The 25,283-nt window shown below is 32.5% G+C and overlaps 3 protein-coding genes and 1 long non-coding RNA gene across 9 annotated transcripts; 1 reads left to right on the top strand and 3 right to left on the bottom strand.

The window, feature by feature from the left end:
* Positions 1 to 1,196: 1,196 nt before the first annotated feature.
* Positions 1,197 to 6,547, bottom strand: LOC126925953 (adenomatous polyposis coli protein-like). Of its 2 annotated transcripts, XM_050741969.1 has the most exons (8): positions 5,439 to 6,546; positions 5,202 to 5,346; positions 4,598 to 4,749; positions 4,153 to 4,483; positions 3,537 to 3,972; positions 2,934 to 3,185; positions 2,620 to 2,856; positions 1,197 to 2,536 (listed from the first exon to the last, which is right to left on the bottom strand). In XM_050741969.1, the coding sequence occupies exons 1-8, from the start codon at positions 6,271 to 6,273 to the stop codon at positions 1,883 to 1,885; spliced, it is 3,042 nt and encodes a 1,013-aa protein (XP_050597926.1). In that variant the 5' UTR covers positions 6,274 to 6,546; the 3' UTR covers positions 1,197 to 1,882. The 2 variants fall into 2 exon arrangements, with proteins under 2 accessions (XP_050597926.1, XP_050597927.1); XM_050741970.1 differs by lacking the exon at positions 1,197 to 2,536 and having other exon boundaries at positions 2,722 to 2,828; positions 5,439 to 6,547.
* A 1,619-nt stretch (positions 6,548 to 8,166) lies between these two features.
* LOC126925332 (small nuclear ribonucleoprotein Sm D3) lies at positions 8,167 to 11,603 on the bottom strand. The gene is made up of 2 exons (XM_050740753.1): positions 9,189 to 11,603; positions 8,167 to 8,517 (listed from the first exon to the last, which is right to left on the bottom strand). Exons 1-2 carry the CDS (start codon positions 9,502 to 9,504, stop codon positions 8,405 to 8,407), a joined length of 429 nt encoding a protein of 142 aa, XP_050596710.1. The 5' UTR covers positions 9,505 to 11,603; the 3' UTR covers positions 8,167 to 8,404.
* Positions 11,604 to 11,759: 156 nt separating this feature from the next.
* On the bottom strand, positions 11,760 to 24,633 carry LOC126925328 (AN1-type zinc finger protein 5). 5 transcript variants are annotated; one of them, XM_050740745.1, is made up of 6 exons: positions 24,317 to 24,633; positions 16,578 to 16,726; positions 16,209 to 16,495; positions 14,888 to 15,355; positions 14,307 to 14,478; positions 11,760 to 14,231 (listed from the first exon to the last, which is right to left on the bottom strand). In XM_050740745.1, the coding sequence occupies exons 4-6, from the start codon at positions 15,170 to 15,172 to the stop codon at positions 14,083 to 14,085; spliced, it is 606 nt and encodes a 201-aa protein (XP_050596702.1). In that variant the 5' UTR covers positions 15,173 to 15,355; positions 16,209 to 16,495; positions 16,578 to 16,726; positions 24,317 to 24,633; the 3' UTR covers positions 11,760 to 14,082. The 5 variants fall into 5 exon arrangements, with proteins under 5 accessions (XP_050596702.1, XP_050596704.1, XP_050596705.1 ...); XM_050740747.1 differs by having other exon boundaries at positions 16,625 to 16,726; XM_050740748.1 differs by lacking the exon at positions 16,578 to 16,726.
* Positions 16,726 to 17,494, top strand: LOC126925336 (uncharacterized). Its single transcript, XR_007713870.1, has 2 exons — positions 16,726 to 16,854; positions 16,938 to 17,494. It is a non-coding gene; the product is annotated as an uncharacterized LOC126925336 (long non-coding RNA).
* Positions 24,634 to 25,283: the final 650 nt, after the last annotated feature.

Genomic DNA, 25,283 nt, shown 5'->3' with positions numbered 1-25,283 from the left:
TAGTCAGATTATTTTATTACGTGATTTAATGAGACATTATGAGTACTGTATTCTATTGAGATAAAAGGAATTAAAAAGCAAGAAAAATTAAATTATATGACATCTAGAATATGCTAACTGTGAGGTAATATTTAAAAAATATCTAAACCTCCTTGTATAATAAGGTACCAACTAATAATATTAGTAAACTAACAAAGTACAAATTGCAGGGTATAGATTACATTTTTGTATAATTTCATAATCTTTTATCAAATAAAACAATCAGATTATTGACAATTTATGAATGTTACTTGTAAAATTTCATTTGTTTTATTTAGATGGAAGCTTATGTTAATGTCATGCAAGAATACTTTACTTTACATTATTATAAGACTGCAAGAAACACTATGGCTGCAATTTTCTTTTCTTCTCAAACGGTGCTTCTTCTGATGTATGTTACTTTTCCAGTCCGGAAATTAATGCTTCGATACGAAAATTGCTAACTATAAATTTATATTCCTCGAGAAATTACAGTACTCGACGTCTTTCATACCATAGATTAGTAAGTTTACGGTAAATTTTCTATTAAATATTATGGCAAAGTGAGGAAATGGAGAAGTTATGAAAAAAAAATTTTGTATTAAAAGAGAATCGTATAAAATAAATGCTTTAACAATAAAGTTGCAAATTTTATTAAGATATAATAATATAACAATTGAAATTATTAATCTATTATAAATATATTTTTTAGTCATTAACTTCATACCTACAATAAAGAAAGCACCTAAGCTGGACCAAACCATAAAATTTCTTTATTTCTAGCTAGATTTTGTTTCTTACTTCATGAAAACAAAATATCACATACTGCAGCACTGAATTCGTTAGAAAAAATAAATTGTAAAAAATATATAATAGATTACACCAAGCTAAAAAAGAAACCTCACAATAGTTTTTCGGCAAGTATATACATTACACATGAACCACGAATCTCATTTTATTCCTTATTCTATAATTTTTCCCCTGAAAAGTCATCGATAACCTGTAAACATTCGTTCCTTGAGAATAATAATAAACGAGAATGAGAAGAAACAAGAAATATCTTCTGACCTCATATAAAAAATAAACAAGAAATTATATAGGATAATCATATATGCTTCTTCAATGCACAATATAGAGTTTCAAAACTATGATTTAGCGAAGTAAGTGATAGTAAATAGTAATGAAAAAAATATATATGTTTTATTTAATTAACATATTTCCCACTTCACTTTTTTACAAATTCTAATCCAATCCATAAGCAACTTAATATATACCAAATCCCCATAAAAAAATCTGATATATGTAGTTAATCAGTAGTCGCTTAAAACTTACATCTTCCTAATCTCATCATTAGACTGCGGAAATTTATGCTATTATAGAAAATTTGAAAGTGCAATGTGCATGCAATACACAAAGTATGCAAATGTATATTAAATATTTAAGATAAAATAAATATTTACTTATAAAAAAGACATCTGTCTATAAACAAATATCTACCTATAAAAGATTTAGATTTCACTTCTTTAATTGTATTCATAAAAATGTGAATTTACATAAACATCCGCAATCTTCTTATTACAAACAAATAAAGCGAAATGAAACGTATTCCTTGAACGAAAAATTTTCTTAATCAAGTTTTTATCATAATCCTATTACACTTTACTTAATTAACATGTAGTTTTGAAGTATTCCGTATGCTAGGAGTTGGACAGAGTTATTGCAAATTTCTGTCAATCACAGAACTATAATAATCTCACTTGATTATCCCACCAAATATGCACCCTTGATCGTCATCCTTTTATGGATTATCATGAAAAAGTATTCAATCTTTCTATGGGTGAGACTTTTAGTTTTTGTTTTTCATTTAGGTTTTACAAACGTACGAATTATAACTACATATCGAACAACTGTCTTCGTTGACATTCCCCTCTGTGTTTTTCATTCCCTTCAGACGATACTTGTTCTTCGGCATCCCAGAACTAATGCACAATTCCAGGAAAGCCCAGTCCTCAATGGATCCAAGAGAACTTTCTCCACTAAGAGAACTCACAGAACTATGCCTTGAAGGTACTACATTCGACTTCGTTGTAGTCTTACGTAATTCATCGTCATCATTTTCACCATTTAAAATTGGGGACCTACAATTAGGAATTTCGGAACGTGAAGTGCTTAGAATGTTTTCGTTCGTGTTGTTATTTTCGTGCTCTGACTGAGAAAACTTCCTGGCGCACAATGGCATACGGTTTGTTCTTTCATATGTATTAATTCCACCATTTTTAACAATATGTCTCCTATTTTCCTGAACCTTCGTAGAATGGAAGGTGCAAGAAGTTCCTCTGTGCAGAGAAAGATCATTCTCTATGGGTTTATGTGATGGTTGGGTCTGCACCACCGTGTTTCCGAACAGATAGGGTTTATTCACATAATAATATGAAGTACTGGAAATATTTCTCGTTTTTGAGTATTCTGGTTGCTTCTTTACGGACACTAAGGACGAATTTGATGAAACATTCAACGCCTACGAATGATAAAAGACCCATAAAGTCTAATCCATCTAAAATTTGATATGTAGAATAAGAAAATAAAACTGTATATTTTTACCTTTGGCATACCAGATTTAATACATTGCGCCAGCATGATGTCTTCCTCTTCCTCTGAGAGGCCTAAATTATCCTCGAATGGTGCAGACTTCTTCGACTGATGTTTATTATCCTCAATATACCCTGGCTGACGGTACGACGTAGACGATGACGATGGTTTTCTTGAAGCCGTCACCTTCGATTTCTCCGCGGTTTGCGGCAATGCTTGTCCTATAAGTGTTGAAATATTCAATTTAACCTAGAATTAATACACAATGGTTCATAAAAAATATTGATATAATCAGGATTAGTCAAAAACGGAATAAAGGAAGAAACCTTAGGCATGGCCGCTCTTATACATTCACTGAGAATGGCTTCATCGTCCGAATGATTAGGGCTGTCGCCAAAAGGATCATTTTCGTGATCCAATGTTGTATGACACATGGATTTTCGAAGAGCAGGGTTCTTGTTGGCACTTTCTACAGGGGACGATGATGGTGTTCCACATATATTGAATCTCTGTGTTAGCACTTCTGTTTTCTGTACAAAGGGAATGCAACTCGTTGGTGGCGGAGTTATTTGTCTAACCTAAAACAAACATAAGATAGTTAACATTTAAGCACCCGACAATTGGGGATATATATACGCCTAATTATTTTTTGATTTGCTGAAAAGAAATCAATTTAAAAAGTATACACAATATTGTTTATTGTAGTAATAATATAGTATAAATATATTTTATTTCATGTTATATGGATTAAGAAATGGAAAGAATTAGTCAATTAAATTAATAGTTCTTTTTGTTATGATAATCTTCATAACAAGAGCCCATATGCAAGGGAACTTTGCAAAATGTACTTACACATGTAACTGTGTAACTGGGTGTTTAAGTGTTAATATCGAAGATTACTTAAAAAACTTCTCTACAGTTACACGTACTTTCGATATTCCTGACTGAATGCACTCATCAAGAATTTTCTCATCTTCACCAGAGAGATTAGAACTTTCATCCGACAGATCGTTTCTATGGCACTCGACTTCGCCCGAAGATTTAGCTTCTTCGATCCTTTCTACATCTTCCTGTACGCTCGGCATAGACAAGGCAGAAAGATTCGATTGTGAGCCCACTGGTGAAATATCAGCAGGTGTATCTTCTGTACAATACACATGTACGGTATCTGGAGCAGCAACAACTTCTATTGCGGACTTGCTAGGTTTTGAAGCTGTCACTGTAGCATCCGCGGAAGTGACAGCAACAGGAACTGAAGGTTCCAGTCTGTTTAAAACTGGTGTTCTCTGGCAACGTACCAACATGTTTGATGACTCTGCTTGTATGGGTTTCTGGACAGTAGACGTTTTGAAAGATTGTCTATATCTGTAATCAAGTGATATTAGTTGATAATGATATCGCATATTTATTGAAAAAATATTATATCATAACTGAAAATAATTCAGTTCTGTGTGTCATCTATAAACATATACGTGCAACATGTATATACACGAATGAATAAATATGAATGATTAGTGACTAGTATATTGCAAACTATTAAAATACCTATTATTTTGTATTCCCATGCTGATACATGCAGCCAACATGTCTTCATTATCTTCATCACCATCACTCACTTGTTCCTGATCCTTCTCAGCTTCTACGTTACTAACTTTTTCTTCCAAAGAATTTTCTTTAATATCTTTATCCAGCTCATTAGATGGTTCTTTCAGTTCATTTTGAGGTTTAGATATATTGGGAATTTTCATTTCATCGTCGATGGTTAAAGAACTGAGACTAGTAGCTGTGGAAAATTCAATGGGTGTTGATTCCTCCTTAAATGTGGCAATGTCATCCTCGAAGACACTGGTTCTCAGAGCATGACACTTTGAATATGCTGAAAAATAATATCTGTTAAAAAGACTAGTAAGGTATTAAGGACATTCTTACTATTGTATAAATAAAAATTCTTGTGCTTAATCTTTCACTAACGATCAATAGCATTGCATACATAAATGTCGAACAGGTTGTCTTACTGCTTCTTCTGGTATTTTGCTTATAAAATCTGTACACTGATTTTTATGATTACGAGGACTTGGAGGGATAGTTTGTGTTGGTGAATCTGGTAATTCACTTGGAGACACAACACCACTGGTCCTGCGACTATTAAACATCAATTTTAGTGTAAATTATAAATTTTGTTACAACCATTATTATTTTGCTGTGATTTGAGAATTACAGGGGGAAAAATATGATATGAACGTACAATTTTGTTGACTTTCTGATTTTGATGTTATTTAATAATTAAAACTGACGTACTATATAATATAACATAATTAAAAACAAGAACAACCTGCTTGGTCTAAAGATATATGTACTGTAGCAGTAAATGACAAATCTATGAAGTTTATTTTATAATGTTTTTAAAATCATTATTCTTCAAAAGAATTGGACATATCGAAACCCATAATTAATGAAAAGGCAGTTTTGGTAATATGTGATTGTTTGGCCAGGATTCTTTTCACTTGGATTTTAAAATTATTCCAATCTAAGAAATAAAAATTATGACTTATCATGTTTCTCCCTGTGCTCTTTATGAGATTTCTAAAAATTACCTGAAATCACTGATAATGGAGCTACGATCATCATGTATAGAATGCTGTTCAAATCCACTCAATGAACCTAGAGAACTACAACATGAAAACATTAAAGGAGTTTGTTCTGCATAGTAGTCTTGTCTACTGAATGTAACCATTTTGCCTATAACAATCAATGTAACAAATAAAGCCACAATTTTCCATAACACTTGATAAAAGCTTATACAGTACATTAAAACATTAAACATAGCAAACCTTCTTTGTCTACAACTCTGGAACTATTTTTTCCTTCTGTAGAACTATCAGTTTCATCAGGAATACGTAATATGTTGATGTTAGTGCTAGCTGCAGTACGGTCTGCTCTCTCTGACACATTATCAGCTTTGTCAGAAGAATCTGTGGAAGGTTCTTTGGAAATAATTCCATTAACATTATTCCTTTGTGTTATCGCACTACCAAGAGAGCTGAGAGAATTAGCACGAGAAAAACCATCAGATGTTCCTGCTTGATAATAATTAATTAACTTTTCATTAGAAAGACAGTTAGGTTTACATGTCTCGGAAGTTTTAGAAGATTCTAATTCTTTCTCAACAAGAAGTGAACGGTCTTCATTGCAATTAATTGTCATTGGATGCTCATAATTCAAATCTTCCTTGCGACTAAGTTCAACATTCTTTTTGCTGTGTTTCTTCTGGGAATCAACAGATTCTTTTGCATTCTCCAAACGTAAATCGGACATAGAAGTCGCAGTAGAAAAATTGAAAGGTGTTTCATATGGAGTTCCTTCTGTACAATAAGTCTTTACAGTATCCTCCTGAACGCTTCCAGGAAAATATTCAGGACTCTGTTTCTCATCGTCATCAGTGTCATCCTCTGCGTATCGTAAACTATAATCTGTTGGCTGATCAAGATCGGTTTCAGCATAATCTCCAAATAAATCGACTTTGGAGTCACGTTCCCCGAATTCTTTCTTACAAGATCGATCACTTCGAGAGGAATTCTCCGTTTTCCTTTCACTGTACTTTTTGCTATAATCTACTGGTTGCTCAGTTATTTCATCCTCGTATCTTTGTCCCGTATTCCTTTCCATACTGTGCTTTATTACTTTATTTTTTCGATTGCGATATATTTTCGCCCCCGAACAATTTTTTTGGAATTAGTTTTATCAATTGATTAACATAAAAATACGAGGTTTGAATATTAACTAAAGATTTGCGTGTGAAAAAGAATTATTGGAATCCGTTTTAACAGATTAATGTTTAATTACTCTCACCATCCCCGGTAAAATCTTAAATCAGTAGATGAGTAGGAAGATCACAGATACAACGTTAAAAAAGTCAGCCAAAAGTGCACACCAAGAATAAGGGTCTCTAACGGTCAACGATAGAACTATGCATATATTCTCCTTCGATACTCTTAATGGGATGAAAAAATAAATAAAATATTCAAAGTACAATGTCTTTTATAATAATTGGTAGATAAAACAATTTTCTATCAAGATTCTACTTTCGTAATTTTATATGTCAATATATAAATTTGCATGAAAATGCACTCTAATCATGATTATTTAATTTATTTCTACATTTAATAACTTACATTATAATGAAATTTATATTGTAATATTTCAATAAAAAAAACATTACAAAATAAATTTTATAGAATATCTTGCAATTATAATAAAATGTGTCAGCTTCTCTATGAGCATCATTTTTTAATAATTATCAGGATAACTTTTTCTTGAAGATATATCCTCTTCATTAAGAAAATATAATAATTTTAGACAGAGATCCTAATTAACTAATCCTTAATAATTAACTAGAATCCTAATTAACTAATAGAAAATCACTATTTTGGTCGATAAATTTCTCGATCGAACGACAAGTTTTTTGCTCTCAGATTTTCTCAGAAAATTACATCATTTTCAGGAAATTTAAAATGTTTCATATACTTCTTATACTATTTTATTCTTTTAATACTTATCAATATTCACCAATTTTCTCGAATTTTTTCATCATTAACCTATCCCTCAAAGCAATGGGAATTGGAGAAAATTAGAGGATTGTGGATGTTGAAAGGACTTTAAATGATTAAACGCTTTGTTTATTTACAAAATAAGATTGTTTTATTCAATTCAATTTGCAAGTTTACAACAAATGTACAATTTTACATTGTGTTCATCATTTTCTATATAACAATTTGTGTAATCGTGTAATTTTATGTTAATTTGATTTTGTTGCTCGATCGATGGAGTTAAAATAATTCTTCTTGCGCGAATGAAGATCGAAAATTTATAAATAAACTATGAATATTTATGCAAATTCATATTTTCATAAACACAATGAATGCTATATTTTAAATATTTCACATATTTTTGTGTATTATGTACATTCTATGTATTTTACCACCCTTAAACTCATAAATGTATAAAGATTTGCAGTCTAGTTATAAATTCTCGTGGTACAGCGTAGCGTTCTGCCGCTTGTTTTCGAATCGCTACTAAGCGCATGCGTCCGGCCAACTCCGTACACCAATATTCGACGACGTTCTGATTGATCAATATAAAAAACTTGCGAATTTGAAAAATTCATTCACATGGTTCTTTTTTCTAAATATATTAATATTATTTTATTGTTACTGACAGCCGTTAATTACTTATTACTCCATGACAAATTGTCAGGCTAGCTAAGGCTACCAGCCACAGCTAACACTCAACTGATAGATTGAAATAAAGAAAGGGAAAGAAAAGATTCATTCAAGCATAATGTTGCAACCATAAAGCTCATGTACGCAAATTCCTTACTACTATATAAAAGACCGCATTAATACTATTTAAAACTGATGCATCGATCGCAGTGTGCTCTGGAGTTATTGGGTATACGAAATGATCACACAATATGTCCAACATACATAGAATAACAAACATGAATGAATCTATTTAAACACTTATAATCATTAAAATTATAATATTAAATAGATCTTAAGATTGTATACATTATTGCTATTTGTTTCTTTATTTCGGGAAATATTGTATAAAAATACAATGACTGAGAACATGGTTTGGAAATTTTTATAGAAAAGTACTTCATTCGTTTATTTAAATATCTCTGTTTCTAATCAAGTGGAAATTGAGAAAACATTTGTTATGAACAATATAAAAAGTTGGTCTTAAATTGGGTTTATTTATCTTTTTCTTAATGTAATGTCCTTTATCATTTTATAATTTAACCTCGCCCTCTTCCTGCTTGAGATCCTCCGGGCTGATTTTGTTGATTTAGCCAAGGGGCAGAACCTGTGCCTCTACCTCTTTGATTTTGACCTCTACCTCTTCCACGAGCTAAAACAAATTGTCAACTCAATAAACAAACAGAATGATTGAATATATATAGTGGCTCATAAAGGCACAGAAAACTTTTATATATATATCACATGTCTTTCATATACAACATATTCAAGTTTCATTTGACCTATAATGAAACTTGAATATCTTAATTGAATGAACGTTAACGAAATTTGAAACAAATTTAAACATGTACATGGAAACTACAAATTAGTGCAATTATAGATTTTAAAGAGATTACAAAGCATTTAAATAGTTTTCAATTATTCACTATATTAATAAACCTAAATATTCAATGGTATCATCTTTAACACTTATTAAATGTTTTAAATGGCTATCTTTGCTGTACAGTACGTATATGTATGTTCTAATACTTTTATGAGCAGTTATGTATATCTCATAAAATACCATACAAAAATGAATACGCTAGGGATGTTCATGCAAATTCATATTTGTATGAGCGTAACTAAAGAAATGATTACCAATTTGAATATTTTACATATTTCCAAATATTGTGTACATTCTATAGATTGTAGAATATTTACATTTCCATAGATATATAAATACCCGCAGTCTATTAATGTAATACGAGGTAAACGTTATCAACCCAACTATTCACATATATTCAAACAGAAATATCTTAAAACTAAAATATATCATGAGTTAACCTTGGGCACGTAAAATAGCTGATTTGCCTCTGCCTGCAGTTCCCGAACCTTTGCCTCCCGGTCTCTTAAACATTGGTGCGTTCTTCAACATGTCTGGTAAAATAAGAAATCTAATTTTTGAGCCTCTAATATAAACATTCTCTAACTGCGCCTCACGGCCGTCTCTATAAGTTACAGTGATATTTTGCATCTGACAGTTCATATTATCCTCAGCTTCTATCAATTTGCCGCGATATACTTCGCCAGTATTTGTTTCACAGGTTATGGTATGGCCTTCCGCTTCGTGGAGTACTTTTATCGGTACTCCGATCGACATTTTGGCGAACTTTTTATAATTCCAATAACAAGCACAAAATATTACTTAATTGATTCAAAATAGTCAGAAATGTTGAAAGAAATAAGGAAATTATAAATGCACACTATAACCTCTCCTCTAGGTGCAAGCGTTTATACTAATCGCTTGCTTTAATTCGACCATCATAGATGGAGTTTCTCTCGCGCATGCGCATTGAATACAATTACAAACGGGAGGCGCGAGCAGAACACAATTCTTACTTCATGATTAAATACTTATTAAAAATAGAAATTAGAAGCACAGAGGATGATTTGAAGTAATAGAAGAAACCAATTAATTCGTCTAAATACTTTCGCACTAATGTGTAATTTTTGTTCTTCATAGAAAAAGAAGATCGCAACAGCTCTCTATTTTCCATTTTTAAATAATCATATATTTATTGGTCATTAACTTATCGAAGTGCTACCAACTTTATGATAAAACAATGTGGAATAATCGTCAAACTAGGTTCTCGCAAAATTCATGTAACTTTACATTACTTGATTTGGCTAAACACAGAAACTTATTTCGTGTCTTCTATATGTGTCTTATTGTCCTAAAATTGCATCACTTTTTTTATTTAATCGCTAAAATTCGCTTTAAGAAAATGATCACTAATTCGTTCGACCTATAGATTACATCGAATTGGTGAAAAAAAATGGCAGACCTCGTGTTCAAAATTACATGCGATATCAATTTGAGGAAGTTTGGTCGAATGCCAAATAACTTCATCTGCCTTATCTTTCGCCAGGGTGTTAAATTTATATATATTTTTGTTTGTTAAATATACATAAATATAATCAACTATATAATTATAAATGGTGAAGAACCATCGGGATAAAGATCGATACTGACGATCAAAAGACAGATTTATTGCAGTAAGAAGGAGTTACGTGAAAACGAAAGAATTAGAGGAGGAATTTCGTTATGGATCATAGGCGTAGAAACGAATAATACACCAAGAGAGATAATTTTTTCTTTCCCATCTACGAAAGAACCTAAGATATTGTATCTAAATGTGTTCTTGTCAAAAGGATGGTAAAATCGTTAAATTGATACATAATATATTAAAGTCGACGTCTCACTTCTTTCCTTTTAATCGCTTAATTATACTAATATCAATCATGTAATAATTACAAGCATCGTTTACGTCCTTAATATGTATAGTCAGCCGAATACGAACACGTCGCTCTGTTTTTATCCACGTCATTTTCCCAGTTCCATATACGTACTTTTTTTTACCAATCTCGAAATTAATTTTCTTCCAAACATTCACTCAACCATTCATACTCTCACATATTTATTCTTTCTCTCCCTCTCTTTCTCTGTGTGTGTCTACGCAAGTGTCATTCATTCGTTATAGGCAAGATTCTACTCCCCGATATCGTGTTACAATCTTAGAAAAATATGCTATGCCTAAAATAGGATGAAGGCCTGAAGGCAACCATTCCGTCGATATTATTGATAATCGGTGTGCGTACCTTCTCTTTTACACGTCGCTTCAATCTAGTTGACACATTATTCCCTCTCTTTTCCTCTAAGGTGCGCGTCAGAACGAAAATGTATCACTGCGCAACCAATCTGAAGAAAACAATTTGCAAGGACTATTTTAAATTTTCCCTCCAACAGTCATTAAGATTTTCCCATCATGCAAAATGTTAAATAATAATCGTATGATTTCTTTATGATGCATTACATAAAAAACAATATTTAATGTTTGTTTTGTAGGTTAAATTTTATCTTTCTTTTAAATGAATCATGACGTTAAAACAATTTATCAATGTTGCCAACCGACAAACGACCGAAGATAAAAAAAATTTGAATTGAAATATTCTGACATTTGTGAAAATAAAATAAAAGACGATTTGTTGTGAAACCTCGGCTAATGTGAGATTTTTTTTAGTTAGTAGTTCATATTGAAACAATACGATTTTTATTTATAACATTTTTTTGTTTTTGTTTTTCATACGACGATTACAAAAATTGGAAAATTGTGACGACCGAGAAAGTCTCACTCTGTACACATAATAATATATTGTCCATAGACATTATGTTCATCGTGTGTTATGTATGTGTATGTACGTGTATCTGTACGTGTGAAATCACGGCAAATATGGAATATATGCAAAGTTTCTATAGAAATCGCTTTCTCTCTTAGCTTCCTCTCGTTTTGCAAGAAGTACATACAGAATTGTATCGACTATATTATAAAATAAGGATCATCCATAACGTGGCACTGAAATTAAGAACGATTCACTTTATTCTATTTAACGTATCAATACAAGGACTTTTCTTCTTTCTTTGTATTCTCATAAAGACGACTTTTTCGTTTCAATAGCTTTTTTTTATCGCTAGATTGGCTATCACGCAAAACCTTAAAAAGAACGAAGGATCAACAATCTATTAGAAAGAAAAAAAAAGAAAAACAACGAAACGCAATTATTCTTAAAGACAGAGCAAAAAAAAAACATGATGGTACGATACACAGTGTGGTGTTTTTTCGTTTTACTCTCTTGCTCTCCCTTTACATTCTCACTCTCGCTCTCGCTCTCACTCAATTTCTTCCTTTCTCCCAATTTAGTTGTCTTTAAAATCGCAAAAGACCCAGTGTGACGACTATCGAATCTTTTTTCGCACGCTCGAAAGAAGACAACGATACGCGGGAAAAGCAACTCTTTCTGTTTTTGGAAAACTCACGAAGCAACAAGGACAAATTTTTCTTCTCCTTGTTCCTTTTCTTTTTTTTTATTTTTATTCTTTTTTACAACAAATTGCTTCGTGCAACAGTTTTTGTTTTTCAGTTTTTTTTGTTTGTAGAAGCGACATAAAACTCAACACCTACAGCAACTTCTTCTTTTCTCTCTTTCTCAGCTACAACCTAGTCTAAGAATCAAGAGACACGCTGAACAAAAGAACTGAAACGTACGTTTCTTTCGTGTTTTTTCTTCCATTTTTTTAAGATTTCTTCTTCATTTCGTTAAAAAGTATTGCAACACGGAAGAAAATGGTTAAAGACAGACGGAGAAATTTTTGTTTCTTTCATCGATCGAGTACAACAGGGCCGATAGTCGTCCCTTCGTCGAGGGGCCTCTCGTTCATTATTATTTTTCCTTTTTTTTTTATTTATGTCTGGCTGGCCTTTAAACGTTTCATCGTACAAAGTGTATTTTAGCACCAATATACATACTAGAAATCTTATTTAGAAGACACAAAGAGAAACGAGAAAACCGACTGGACGAGTCACGTGACACAACCTAATTTTTTTCCTAATCTCGAAATATTATCATTCGGGGAATCAGACGAAGAATCATTACAGAGCTCGCCATTTTGTTCTTTTTTCTTCTTCTCTTTTCAGCGAAGATATTTATTAACGCATGGCGTAAATAATTGATTTGCAATATAGTTTGAAACATATTTAATAAGGAATAATGCTTGGTTATATTCACGTGAAATTGGACATAAACACACAGTACTACTTATACTTCATTGCATTATTTATGAATCAATAGACTAATATACTTAATAATTATTAGACTAATTGTTAACCTAGGATTGTGATCACCCATCAACGTCAGCCACTACCTAAGCAACATTCCCTTTTTTTTATTTTTTGAATATTACGAACGAAACAGAAATATAGATTATATACATATAAAATTTCCTTTTTGTTCACTCTTTCTTGCTCACTCGCTCGCTCGCTCTCCCTTTCCCTCTCTCGTTCACAATTCAAAAACCCGGATCCCCGATGAGACGTCTCGGAACAAAACCGACCAAGAACGCACCAAGAATTCGTGTTCTTTTTTCTCTCTAAAGTTTAATATCTAAAAAAGAAAAAAGAAAAAAAAAGAAAAAAACAAACACTTCCGTACGCCAATTTTGCATTTTCTTTTTTTTTTAAGTAAATTAATAAACATAAGATAAAATAATAATAAGCCGTAGATAATAATAGAGGTAAATAGTAGTAATAAGCTGACAGCGCGCAGCAGTTAGAACCAAAAATATTTTCGATTAGAACTCTGGCTTAAGATGACAATCTGACATGGCACTAGCATCCAAAAATTTTCTCGAAGCACTCGTACACGTGGCACGCACTCTAATTTGTTTCTTTGTTTGTTTCTCCTTTTTACTTTTCGCGTTAGTCTTTCTTATTTGTGTTTTTTTCATTCTTCCTTCGGAAAATTTCGTCTATATATCTTTTATCGGCGTTTCTATATATTATATTTGCATATTGTGTACAAACCAATTTTTGTATTCCTTTTAAATTTTCCATTCTCTCTCATATTTTTCTTCCTCTCTACCGGTACAATAAGCTCGCAACTTTCACTCTTACTCGTTCTAACACATTTACTACAATTTTCTTTCTCTCCCTCATTCTCACTCTTTCATACTAATTCCCTGCTACCTTTCGTTCACGATCCTCGCATTCACCCGTCTCGCCCCTCGACGTGCAATCAGCTGCCAGATAATTTATCTCATTTTTTCTCCGTTTTTTTGTTTTATATTCTGCTTTGTTTATATAGTTATATAACCATTTTCCCAACGATCTACGCACTAAATAGTTCAAATTTTTTGCACTTTTTCACCAACAACAACTGGATTGTTGCGCCGAATTTCTTGAGCGCCCATTTCTCTGTAATCGAACTTGCAATCGTGCTTGTCACTGTATCGATGCACAGAGCAGAACAGTCCTCCACAACGGCATTCGAATCCTGTTAAGGGAGACAAATCGGATCGTAAATTGTCCAAAATGGATCAAGAATGTCTTCTAATTATCGTTAACTTACCCGTCAAACCAACTTTTTTGCGACACACGACGCAACGATTTTTCTTCTTCTTAGATTCTTTGTCAGTCTCTTTGCCATCGAAGCAATCGTCTGCGTCCCCACTACTTACAGATCCTTCTCCTACTGCTCCGCTGCTTACACCTACTTCATTTTCTTGATCTTCCCTATTTATCTAAAGCATAATAGAAATAAAGAGTTATTAATTTACAACTGCTGAATAATTTCCTTCCATCATTTTTCCATAGAATTTTATAAATAGACTGGGGATCTTTATGCAAGTTTATACTTTTATAGAAACAAATAAAAAATTGAACGAATAGAAGAATGTTTTATTTTAAGAATGTTTTAATAAATGTAATAATATGTATTTCAATTTCGATATTTTATATAATTTTTGTGCACATCTTTGCACCTTTCTGCATACTTATAAATAAATAAATATGCACAGTCTATTTATGACAATTAAAATTAGGTAATAAACCTTAATTCTCCTTTTCTAATCTTCATTGTTCTAATTAAAGATAATAAACTAGTTTTATGATAGTTTAAATACACATAAATATAATTTGAATAAAACTTACTTCTTTGGAGCTGGGCAGATCTGTCGTTGATTGAGGTATGGTAGGAATGGTAGGTTGGGCTGTAGTTCCTGTAGCTGCAGGACTACCAAAACCGCCTTGCAACGTGCCAGCGTTACCAGAGACGGTCTGTGATGTTGGAACAGTAGCAGCTGACACAGGAGGTTGCTGCTTCTTTTTTAGGTTTTCTTTGTAACAAAGAGAACAAAGGCCATCTGTGGCTGGGGAGCCATAAAATCCACAGCCGCTGCGGCACAGAGCTTGCATGGGATTAGATTCTCGTTCCATTTTCTTTGTTTATCCCAATAAAACCTCAATGATTAAACAAAGTCCTTAGTTTTATCCTATATGCAATCACTCGAAACAATATCGAGCAAGTTGCAGTCAACTAAATGGGAGATAATTAAGCTTCTTTTGCCACAGCTCGCTCTCCAGTTGCTCCTTCACGACCGCGTGTCACCATACATTCACCTACCAAAATGCAGCTTTCTTTAACATCTCTTTGTTTGTCACGATACAATCTATAGTTTAAAATCAGTAAAAAAGAAAGAACTCTAAAACTAAACAATAAACTTTAAAAGAATAAATCTGTTACACAGAATATGTATGAATATGAAATAAGACAAAGAGTACAATACAAGTGTATAAAATAATTATCACTGCAACCTTTATTTGTCAATGACAAAGCACAAACATTTAATTTTAGGAAACTTTTGTACAGGTAACCTGTCCTCAAATGGAATACAAATCACTAGAAATTATTTAATTAAAAAAAAGTGTCGAACGCGATGGGTCCCAATTCAGGTTTAAAAGGACGAGAAAACGGAGCAATCATTGCACCATAATAGACACATTATATAGGAAATACCGTCGACTACATCCGTACTGTCTCAAAGAAACCAGACGCTTGATTTTTCATGTCGAATTTTCACTTGCACACACGCGCGTACACAACGAGGAGTCTATACATAGAATAGAGAGAAGTCGTCAGCAGCAGCAACAGTAACGATATCTTGAGACAAGGGCCGTTCCCTCGTGTAGAACAGTTTCAGTGCTCACGAAAGAAAGAGAGAGGGAGAGAGAATGTGTATGTAATTCCTCCAAGGGCAAATAAAACCAAGAAATCGGACAGCGAGAAGCAAACAATTGTCGATGACGAGGAAAAGCGAAGAAAAAACGGAAGTTAAAAGCAAGAAGAACACAATAATTACAAAGGGGTTGGGAAATTTTCAAATTTGTCATAACCCCTTTTATCCGATTTTTCGTGTTCAACGCAATAAAATCGTATAAAGGCGTGATCGGGGGGAAACGTGATATTACTCACTTTCCAACACGCAGTCGTGTCGCAACCAACGCACAACATGGAGTAAGAATTCGTTCGAGGCATTTAAGTGGGCTCCCCTTGTCTATCCTTGTCGTGTGTTTAAGAGACACGTTAGACGACGTGTAGCAGTTTACCACGACCGATTGGGTCGACCGTCGGTCGAGAAGGCTCTCTTCCCTTCTGAGCCTCTGCTTGATAAATCTCGGCGGCGCAATTCTCGCTTTGGCCACTCTCTCGCGATGCGCGCGTTGGCTTTGTCTCTTAGGAGGCCTCTCTCTCCGCCAAAGCTAAAACGAAATATTACCAAATAGCTCTATCTCGCTTCCTTTCTTTTTCTCTCTCATCGCCAAAGTTAAAACGAAATATTACCAAATAGCTCTTTCTCTCTCACAGCCAAAGCTAAAACGAAATATTACCAAATAGCTCTGTCTCGCTTCCTTTCTTTCCTTTTCTCCGTCTCTCTTTCTCGCTCTTTGTGCGTGCAACTTCGCGCTCGATATTACTTCAATCCGAGGAACCTGCAAGGACGGAGGAGAAACAACGATAACGACGAGCCGAATGTTTTCATGATGGCGATCGTTTGGACGTACGGCCTCTGGGCGGACGTACAACCAACGACAGGCTGCGCACACTTGCCCACGATAAGGTTAGATGTTACTAGTTATTACCTGCGACTTTGTCTGCATAAAACTGGAAAGAACTGATATGAATTTAGTTTCACAATTCTAGATTCACTGTTATTTGCAATAGAAATCAATATAGTAAATAGCAGTCGAGAAATATTTATAGGAAGTAACTGTCAACTGTCGATCGAGCAATGCACAACACTGTAGTGGAAATGAAACTGCAGCTTGAGTCGTATTTATGCTCATTGTTCGGTTCCCTGAGGAGTAAGCGTAATAAAATATAGCCTGTATTCATTTGGAGAAAATGTATTTTTTAACGGTGAATTTTAACGGTGAAAGAATTATCCAAATCGGTTGTTAAATAGTTTTAGTTAAATAGTCGGTCCAAATAGTTTCTGAAATTACCTCGGGACACACACATACCTACGTACTTTTCTCTTTGTAATATTAGTATAGAAGATAGGTAAAGCGTAATTTACTCAGGTCTCGTTTATTACGGTTTTGTAGCGGGTTTATTTAGGATAAACGTAACGGTTCTCATACAACGTAAATTGTACAGCATAGATTGTCATTTACCTCTGTAAATAAATTATTTATCTCTAAAAGTAGAATGGGTCTTTCTTTCAACATATGTAGTTTGGAAGAAATATGAATTGCGAATGCCGTGTTGAGAAAATGGGTTTTTTTGAAAAATAAATGTAAATAAATAGACTGTAAATTTTTATATTCATCTTTATATCTTCATCTAAAAGAATGAAATTTAAATAGAAATGTGTTTCATTTATTAAATATCATAAATGCTTTATTTTGATTATCTATGTGCAATGTGTGCATTTTTGTATCTTCGAATTTTTCATAAATGCATAAAGATATCTACAGATAAATAACGAGGTCTTTCCTTCCTTTTTTATCTATTAGAAACAAATATCTTTTCTTCATTAGGCATCCTCTACATTTCTTACGTTTATGCTTTTACCTACCATCATAAAAAGAGGAATGTTCCATTGAATTTTTTCTTGCCCTTCTTTTATACTGCGTATACGTATAAGAAATAACATAAACAGTATGTTTGATTTACTAGACTCTTTAGTTAGAGAATACTTGAATTTCCGCCACTTATTTTCGTCGCTCTTTCTCTCTTTCTTTCTCGAATACATATCACACGACTCAGTCGGTCTTTTTCCTTGCTTTGCGCATGCGCACTCACGCGATCGTTCTTTCTACGATAGGTTTTCTAACCTTTTGTAAGTTTTTCTTTCCATCGAATCAAACTTAACAATGATCGTGATTTCTCGTAGATAGATAATTAACATGTAATTTTTGGGAAATATTGCGATAGTATTCTTGATTACGAGATGTATGGTGATGTGTTGTACTGTATTTCTCAAATGAATTTGTAGATGTCGCGGCATGATCTCTCGATGATACCTATGTAATACAATAAAATCAAAACTACATATATATTGTCTGATGTATGCCGACAGATGCGAAATGAAAGGCTAGGATAGAATTTTTTTCCGTTCTCTTAGTTCGTATAACTTCAAAGATACTTCACCTTTGATTCGTAAAAATTTGTTTAAATTTATTTTTTCATTATTTCTACAGCTTAATAAAGTACTGTGATAAACAATTATTATTCAATAAATTTAATATTAAAATTATAACTAAGATGTAATTAAACTGTAACTAAGATATAAGATTTGCAGTAAAGAAATCCAAATGAAAGATATACACGCGAAGAAATGCATAATATAAAAACTATGTAAAAAATTATACTATTTTATAAATCTATAAATTTTTATGAAAAATTATGAATTAGTTTGACCATTCTGATAGCTTTAGTAAATTCCTTTAAAATAATTATATGTACATATATCTCTGGCGTTTTCACTTTCACTACATAGAAAAGCTTTCTTTTGTATATTATAAAAGCAACAGAAATTTACTTCAACATTATATATTTTAATTATAAAATTAAAATATCAATCAAATTAATAATCGAAGAAAAGATGTCGATGTCATATATTTTGACACAAAGTATTCGACCTGTTGCTCAACCAGCTTTAAAACAGAATCTAGAAATATCACGTATATTTCGAATAAAAAATATTTGATAACTAATAATTAATGTAAGTCGTCTGTATCTGGACGAAAATCCACCATAGTGAAGGAGTTGAAACAAGAAATGAACGGTATTTGAATATGTTACTTCTTCGGACATCATGACATCACCACAGTAATTGAAAGCTTATTACTAATGAAAAACATGCAGTAATCAATAATTGGTATAATTTATCCGTCTTTTAATGAAAATTTATCATCGTGAAAGGATTAAGGCAATGAACGGGTTTTGAATCCGTTAGTTTTTCGGAATCAATGACGTCAGTGCAGTAATTGAAAGCCAAATCAAACGTAAAACACGTGTTAGGAAGTGTCACGGAGAAGAAAATATGAATAAGAAAGAATTTCCTATTCTATCTTTGGACGTTAATGAATTTTATTTTCGCGTCTCATTGCATATGATAACCTCAATACATGACTTTGCTTTATTTCAGATAATTAACTTCTTTACGTTCGAAATTATTTGAATATTTCAAAATTTACCGACAGTCGGTAACTTACACTCGATAAGTATATAAATTGAAATCTATGTTAAGAATCGTTAAAAACTGAACGGAAAAATGAACAGATAAAAAAGACAAAAATTATTTGTAATATGTCATGACATTTTTAATTAACAAGTGCAGTGACATGTATGACATTAAGTTAGGGTTATCAACTATTATTTTTCTTACAACTAAGTCGAATACATATCTATGACAAATGTAAACGAAACATTTCATTTCCGTATGTAACATGATAAAAATGATATAAAAATATGCCGGAGTATTCTAATTCCAATATTTCTAATTTTCTCTGGCGATATTATCAATACGAATGATTTCCAAACTATTTCAATACTACGGAAAACTGAGCAGATAAAGAAGACAAAAATTACATTTGCAATATGTCATGACATCTTTAATCAGTAAGTGCAATAATATGTATAACATTGAGTTAGGATCATTAACTATTATTTTTTTAAATATAAACGAAATATTTAGTATGCGATATGATAAAAAATGACCTAAGATATGCTTGAATATGCTTTTAGTATAATATCCCTAATTTTTCAAAATTGATTTATACATTTATATGACTAATGATTACTAGAAAAATTAACATTTTCTAAAGTTATTATGACGATCGTTTTTTAAAAAACAACAAATTTGCATAATTATTTCATGTATGTAATTTGCCTTAAGCTACAAAATTTGTTCGATCGTTATTTATATCGTCATCGACATAAAGCACTATTTTCGGTCTAGAATTTCGACATGACATTTATTGCGCCGACAATGACAGTAACACTCAGTACAGCCAATTAAAGACACCGTCTTTAATGAAAGTTTCGTTTATAGCTTACACGACCAATTGGAATAGAAACACTTTCGAACGGAAAGTAACTAGTTCGTTACGGAGAAACGCGCGCGAATTTTACATGGCGATCTGCCCCAAAAATTACACTCGTCTCTGATTTAAAAATTAGAGGTGTAGATGACTAAAATATACAATTTTGTTCAAAAAATGATGTATACGAAAAAATATACAATAGAAAAACAATATAATATCTCTTTCTATACGCTTCACAACAAATCATTTAAATTTTCTAGAAATATATAGCGTGATCCATAAGTCAGTTTCTCGTTTAAAAGTTGTATAACATTTTTTTATTATATATTTTTACCTTTTTGTTTCAGATTTCTAGTTCTTTTCCTCTTTTTCTTTTGGAATTTATAATGGGAAAATTCACAACAGAGCAAAGAGTATAAATCCTCATGAAAAAAAGCAAGAAAAAAAGTAAAACTTGACTACTCTTTGTGACATAGCGTCATACCAAATTGTAATCTGCAATTACAATTAATTATGCAATTTACATTAATGAACAACTCTTGGATTTTTAGTACTTCAAAACCTGAAATGTTGAGGTGAAAATAGTGTTAGAATAATGGAGCCTTAATTTCAAAAATAAATTTCTATTATCTTTACTCGTAGTTCCGTTGTGCCCTTTTCCACTATAAATTTCCAAAAAACAAAATTTAGAGATCTGAAACAAAGATTTAGAAATATGTAAGAAAAAAATTTACACAATTTTTTAATGGGGAAGTGACTACTGTGGTCTGACACATGTCTGACACATTTCTTGATAATGACGTGTTCCTGTTTTCCGCTTTACTTATCTAGGGTTTACTTTTGTTTGGCACAAACACGTTTGCGTCACTCAAAAGCTAATACAATGAAAATTACTAATCATGAGTCGTTCAAAAACAAATCGCTGATTTACACAAAGATTTAGTTTCCATTCGTTTGCATTGGCACAGTTGTTTAACAATTCTAATTGAATAAATATATTTACATAATATATTCATAGAAAATTTTTTTGATACGAAGTTGCACAATTTTATGTATCAAGAATTACAATCGATTATAATTATACCGACTTTGAATAAAATATTGTATTAAATTTAATTGGGTTTTGCATATTAAAAAAAATAAGACGAATTGAGTAATTTCTCATTGATTTCCATTGATATAAAGTTTTATATGAGGGATGAATTTTGTATCTGATCTTGACTTTTGTCTTGAGAAAACGATTGGAATTGATAATGAAACAGAAACTAGAAAATTTGAAACGGAACTTAAATTTAACAAATATTAACCAAAAAGGAAAATATATGTATATGTATAGTTTCTTTTCTAGTGATATTTAAGTAATAAATATAGTAAAGTAGTATTTTTAATTTTATACATGTATACTCTAATTATTATAAATAACTATAAGACAAATACAAATATATATCAATCTGTTGTAATTTGCGTTGATTTCTCATATGTAAGTTTCTTTATTTGTCGAATATAGCATTTTCAAAAAATCTAATGCAAAAGATTACAAAAAATTGTTTTATCAAAATGTCATTTGAATAGCGCTAAAAAATATGCGCAAAAATTCTAATCTTGCAATATACAACAAAGGGAGGAGATGAATAAAGACGATCTAAAATTGTGCTTGCAACTTTATTTTGGTTGTCAGTTGCCTATACTCTTCTCTCATTGTTCTTACGAAATTCGACTGTACAGTCCAATGACACGTGGTATGAATATCTTCCAAAGTACGACGTATGTATATGGTCGACGATGATTTTAAATCGCATCCGTTGAAGTTGAGAACGATAAATGACTGACTCATCTTCCGTTGAAAACGGAGTTTTACGAAAAAAGAACATCTTTGTAAGTCATTAGACATGAAAATTCATTGAGGAAAAAAATTTCTAGTAGTTGATGGATCCATGAAGATCTGATTGGCGCGCGCGCTTACGCGCACGCTTACCGACAATCGACAGTGAAATTCCTCGAAGGCATTATCACACGCGATATTATTCTGCTTGTAAATCTACATGCAGCCATTTTACGGTATCAGTCATGTAGCGGAAGAAAGCGAGGTGTGGCTCGGGTGAGGTTAATCTACACCAACATACAGCATCAACCTGCTAATCACTTCAATCGTACTACTCGATATACCTAACAAAACTTGGTTTTATTGAGGTCAGAAACTTCTTGCATCATTCAACCAATATTGTTGGTAAAATTTTATAAGTCACTGTCAAATTCTCTTGCATGATAGTAGCAAAATAAAATTAATTTACTTATTTTACCTTATATTATCTTTAGAATTGTAAGTTTCTATCCTATAGTGAAATCGATAATTTTTTACAATAAAGGAAAATTTTTAAACCCACGAGTCATCTGATTAAATTCTTTGATTGATAAAATTATAAAATTGTGAAAATAAAGATTCTAACCTAAAACTTGTCACATATTGCTAATTCATTGTGAAAAAGAACCTTCATTATACTATTCCACGTAAAACTATAAAAATGAAAATTCTAATCTACAACAAAATTGATAATACAATTTTTTATAATAAAAGGAAATTATGAGACTCACATGTCACCTGATTACCCATTTGTCTGAGAAAATTATAAACTTGAAAAAATAAAGTTTCAAAGCTAAAACTTGATAAATTATTGTGAAAAGGGTTTTTCATTATCTAATTCCACGTAAAATTGTATAAATAAAATTTATAGAAATAACCTACAATTTGTAAACATGTCAATTCACTAACATGATTAGTTGGTAAATTATCGTACAAAAGGACTCAGAATTACAGTACGTTAATTTCAGATCGTTAACGAATAATGCGGTCGCCATAGCTTGAAAATTCGAAGAGAATTAGCAACCGATGAAATCATAAACTTTTTGTCCTCACTCCTCATCGCTGCCATTGCCTGTCGTGGGCGCTCGATTTTATAACCTCGTCAATGCTATCTACAGATTCTCTCTTACACGAGAATTACGATTTATGACTACAATCACTATTCTGCGTACCAAGATATTGTATATATCATATCAAACTATTGCAAATACGCGATACATCTAAAGAACATAGCTAAGGTTGCTCAACAATTCCTTGAGATAGCGACAAGTTATGGAAATAAGCCTAAACTTCATATAACGAACACGCATGATGAAAGTCTTCGGATAATTTCGACTACCATTGACGGATAAGAACTACAAAAAACTCAATCACATTATTCTAACGAATTTCAGGCGTTTCATACAGGAGAAGGGGGTCATAACCTCAAAACAATGTCTGAACTTATAACCTATACAAGATTGTCTAAGAATAAATATCGGGCTTAAAGTTATTAAAAAACCTATTTGAAACTTCGATTTGTAGGACATTTGTACTGATCCCTAGAATATTGTGTAACTAAATTAACTAAGAAAGAATAGAATAGAACGAGGATCACTAGTTTCCAAGGAACGCATGAAGGGCTAAAGGGAGGGGATTTAAGACCAGTGCGGATGTGGGTGCACGAAAGGGGGTATGAACATCCAGAGGAGGAGAACAGAAGGAGAATAAATGCATAAGTGTGGATTTGCGCTTGAATCGTATCGGCGCTGCCGTCGTGCGGACACACGGCCACACGCATGCATGTACGCACGCAAGCACGCAGTCAAAGAGCACGAAGAAACGGAGCGGACATTAGAGACATGGCTCCTATCCTTGAGAAGTACGCACTTAGTAAGCAATTGCGTCGTTTCCTTTGTCCCATGTAATACACGTATTCCACATCGCGCCAGACATCTTTTTATTAAGAGAAACGCCAGAGAGACAGGGGGATCAAGAGAAGGGTACAAAAGCGAGAGGGAATGGGACAAACCAAAATCAGGCTAGATCTCACCAACTGGTTATTATGAAAAAAAAAGAGGAAGGAACGTTAGCGTTAAATGAAACGTATGGTTATATGGACGTATTTCAAGGGGATTTGATAAAAATAGTCGGCGTTGATGACCAAGTAGCGCGATTGCGACACTTACCAAGAGCTGTTGCGGTGTAGCAGGGCGCAATATGTCAGCTGACTTGACGTGTGACCGATCGTAATCCCGCATCAGTATCCGACATAATTCTCAGCGGAGCATTAGGTCCCCTCGGTTACGAATCCAGTTAGTCCCCAAATTGATACGCAGCGCGGCCTCACTCTCACAAAACACAAATATCGGTTATCTAGTAAACTAGTCCTTACACCAAACTTTCGATTGCGACGATAGACGAACCAAAGCTGCGGGCACAGGAACAAATACTGCCAATGACTGGTGTAAAGTTAGATCTCTTACCCTCCCCCAATCCGTACACTAAGTAGTCAGAACCAGAGTCGACAAACTCAAATCGTCGGACGAGTTGAGTTCAGTTTTATAAATGCTTCTTTTGCCGCCAGGCGGCCTCATTCGCGCGTCGCGCATTGGAAGCCGTCTTTACATTACATATCTGGTGGGCGGGGAAAAAAATTTAACTCAAATTTTCGTCAAAAGAGGATAAATACGCTTATATACTCTACGAATATTATAAGTACATCTCTACACGCACCCGTATATATCTTATTTTGTATAATTTATTGTACTAAAACGCTCTTGTATTCATCATATTGCACTATATGTAGTTTTGTATTGTATAATATTGTATATATTGTATATTATATATTATTATTATATATTTTGTATCTTATTGTATTATACATATAATACATAAATTGCATACTTCTCTAAGAGATAGAATATGGTAAGATGTAATATATAGTAAACGGCTTATAATTCCATAAACGAAGAAATAAAAAATCTATCTATTTATCTATCTATCTATCTATTATAAACGCTTCTCTACAAAGTTTATAATTCTGACTTATACTCTTTTGCTCGTCCATCAAAAAAATTATATTTTTCTGCTATATTAAAGAAAACTTGCGTTTTGGGTCCCATATAACACGAGATTCATATCAAATTAAATTTA

This window comes from Bombus affinis, chromosome 16 (assembly GCF_024516045.1).
Source record: "Bombus affinis isolate iyBomAffi1 chromosome 16, iyBomAffi1.2, whole genome shotgun sequence".
In the NCBI taxonomy this organism is placed as follows: domain Eukaryota; kingdom Metazoa; phylum Arthropoda; class Insecta; order Hymenoptera; family Apidae; genus Bombus; species Bombus affinis.
The sequence above is the reverse complement of the archived record's forward strand: the minus strand, read 5'-3'. Positions and strand labels throughout refer to the sequence as shown.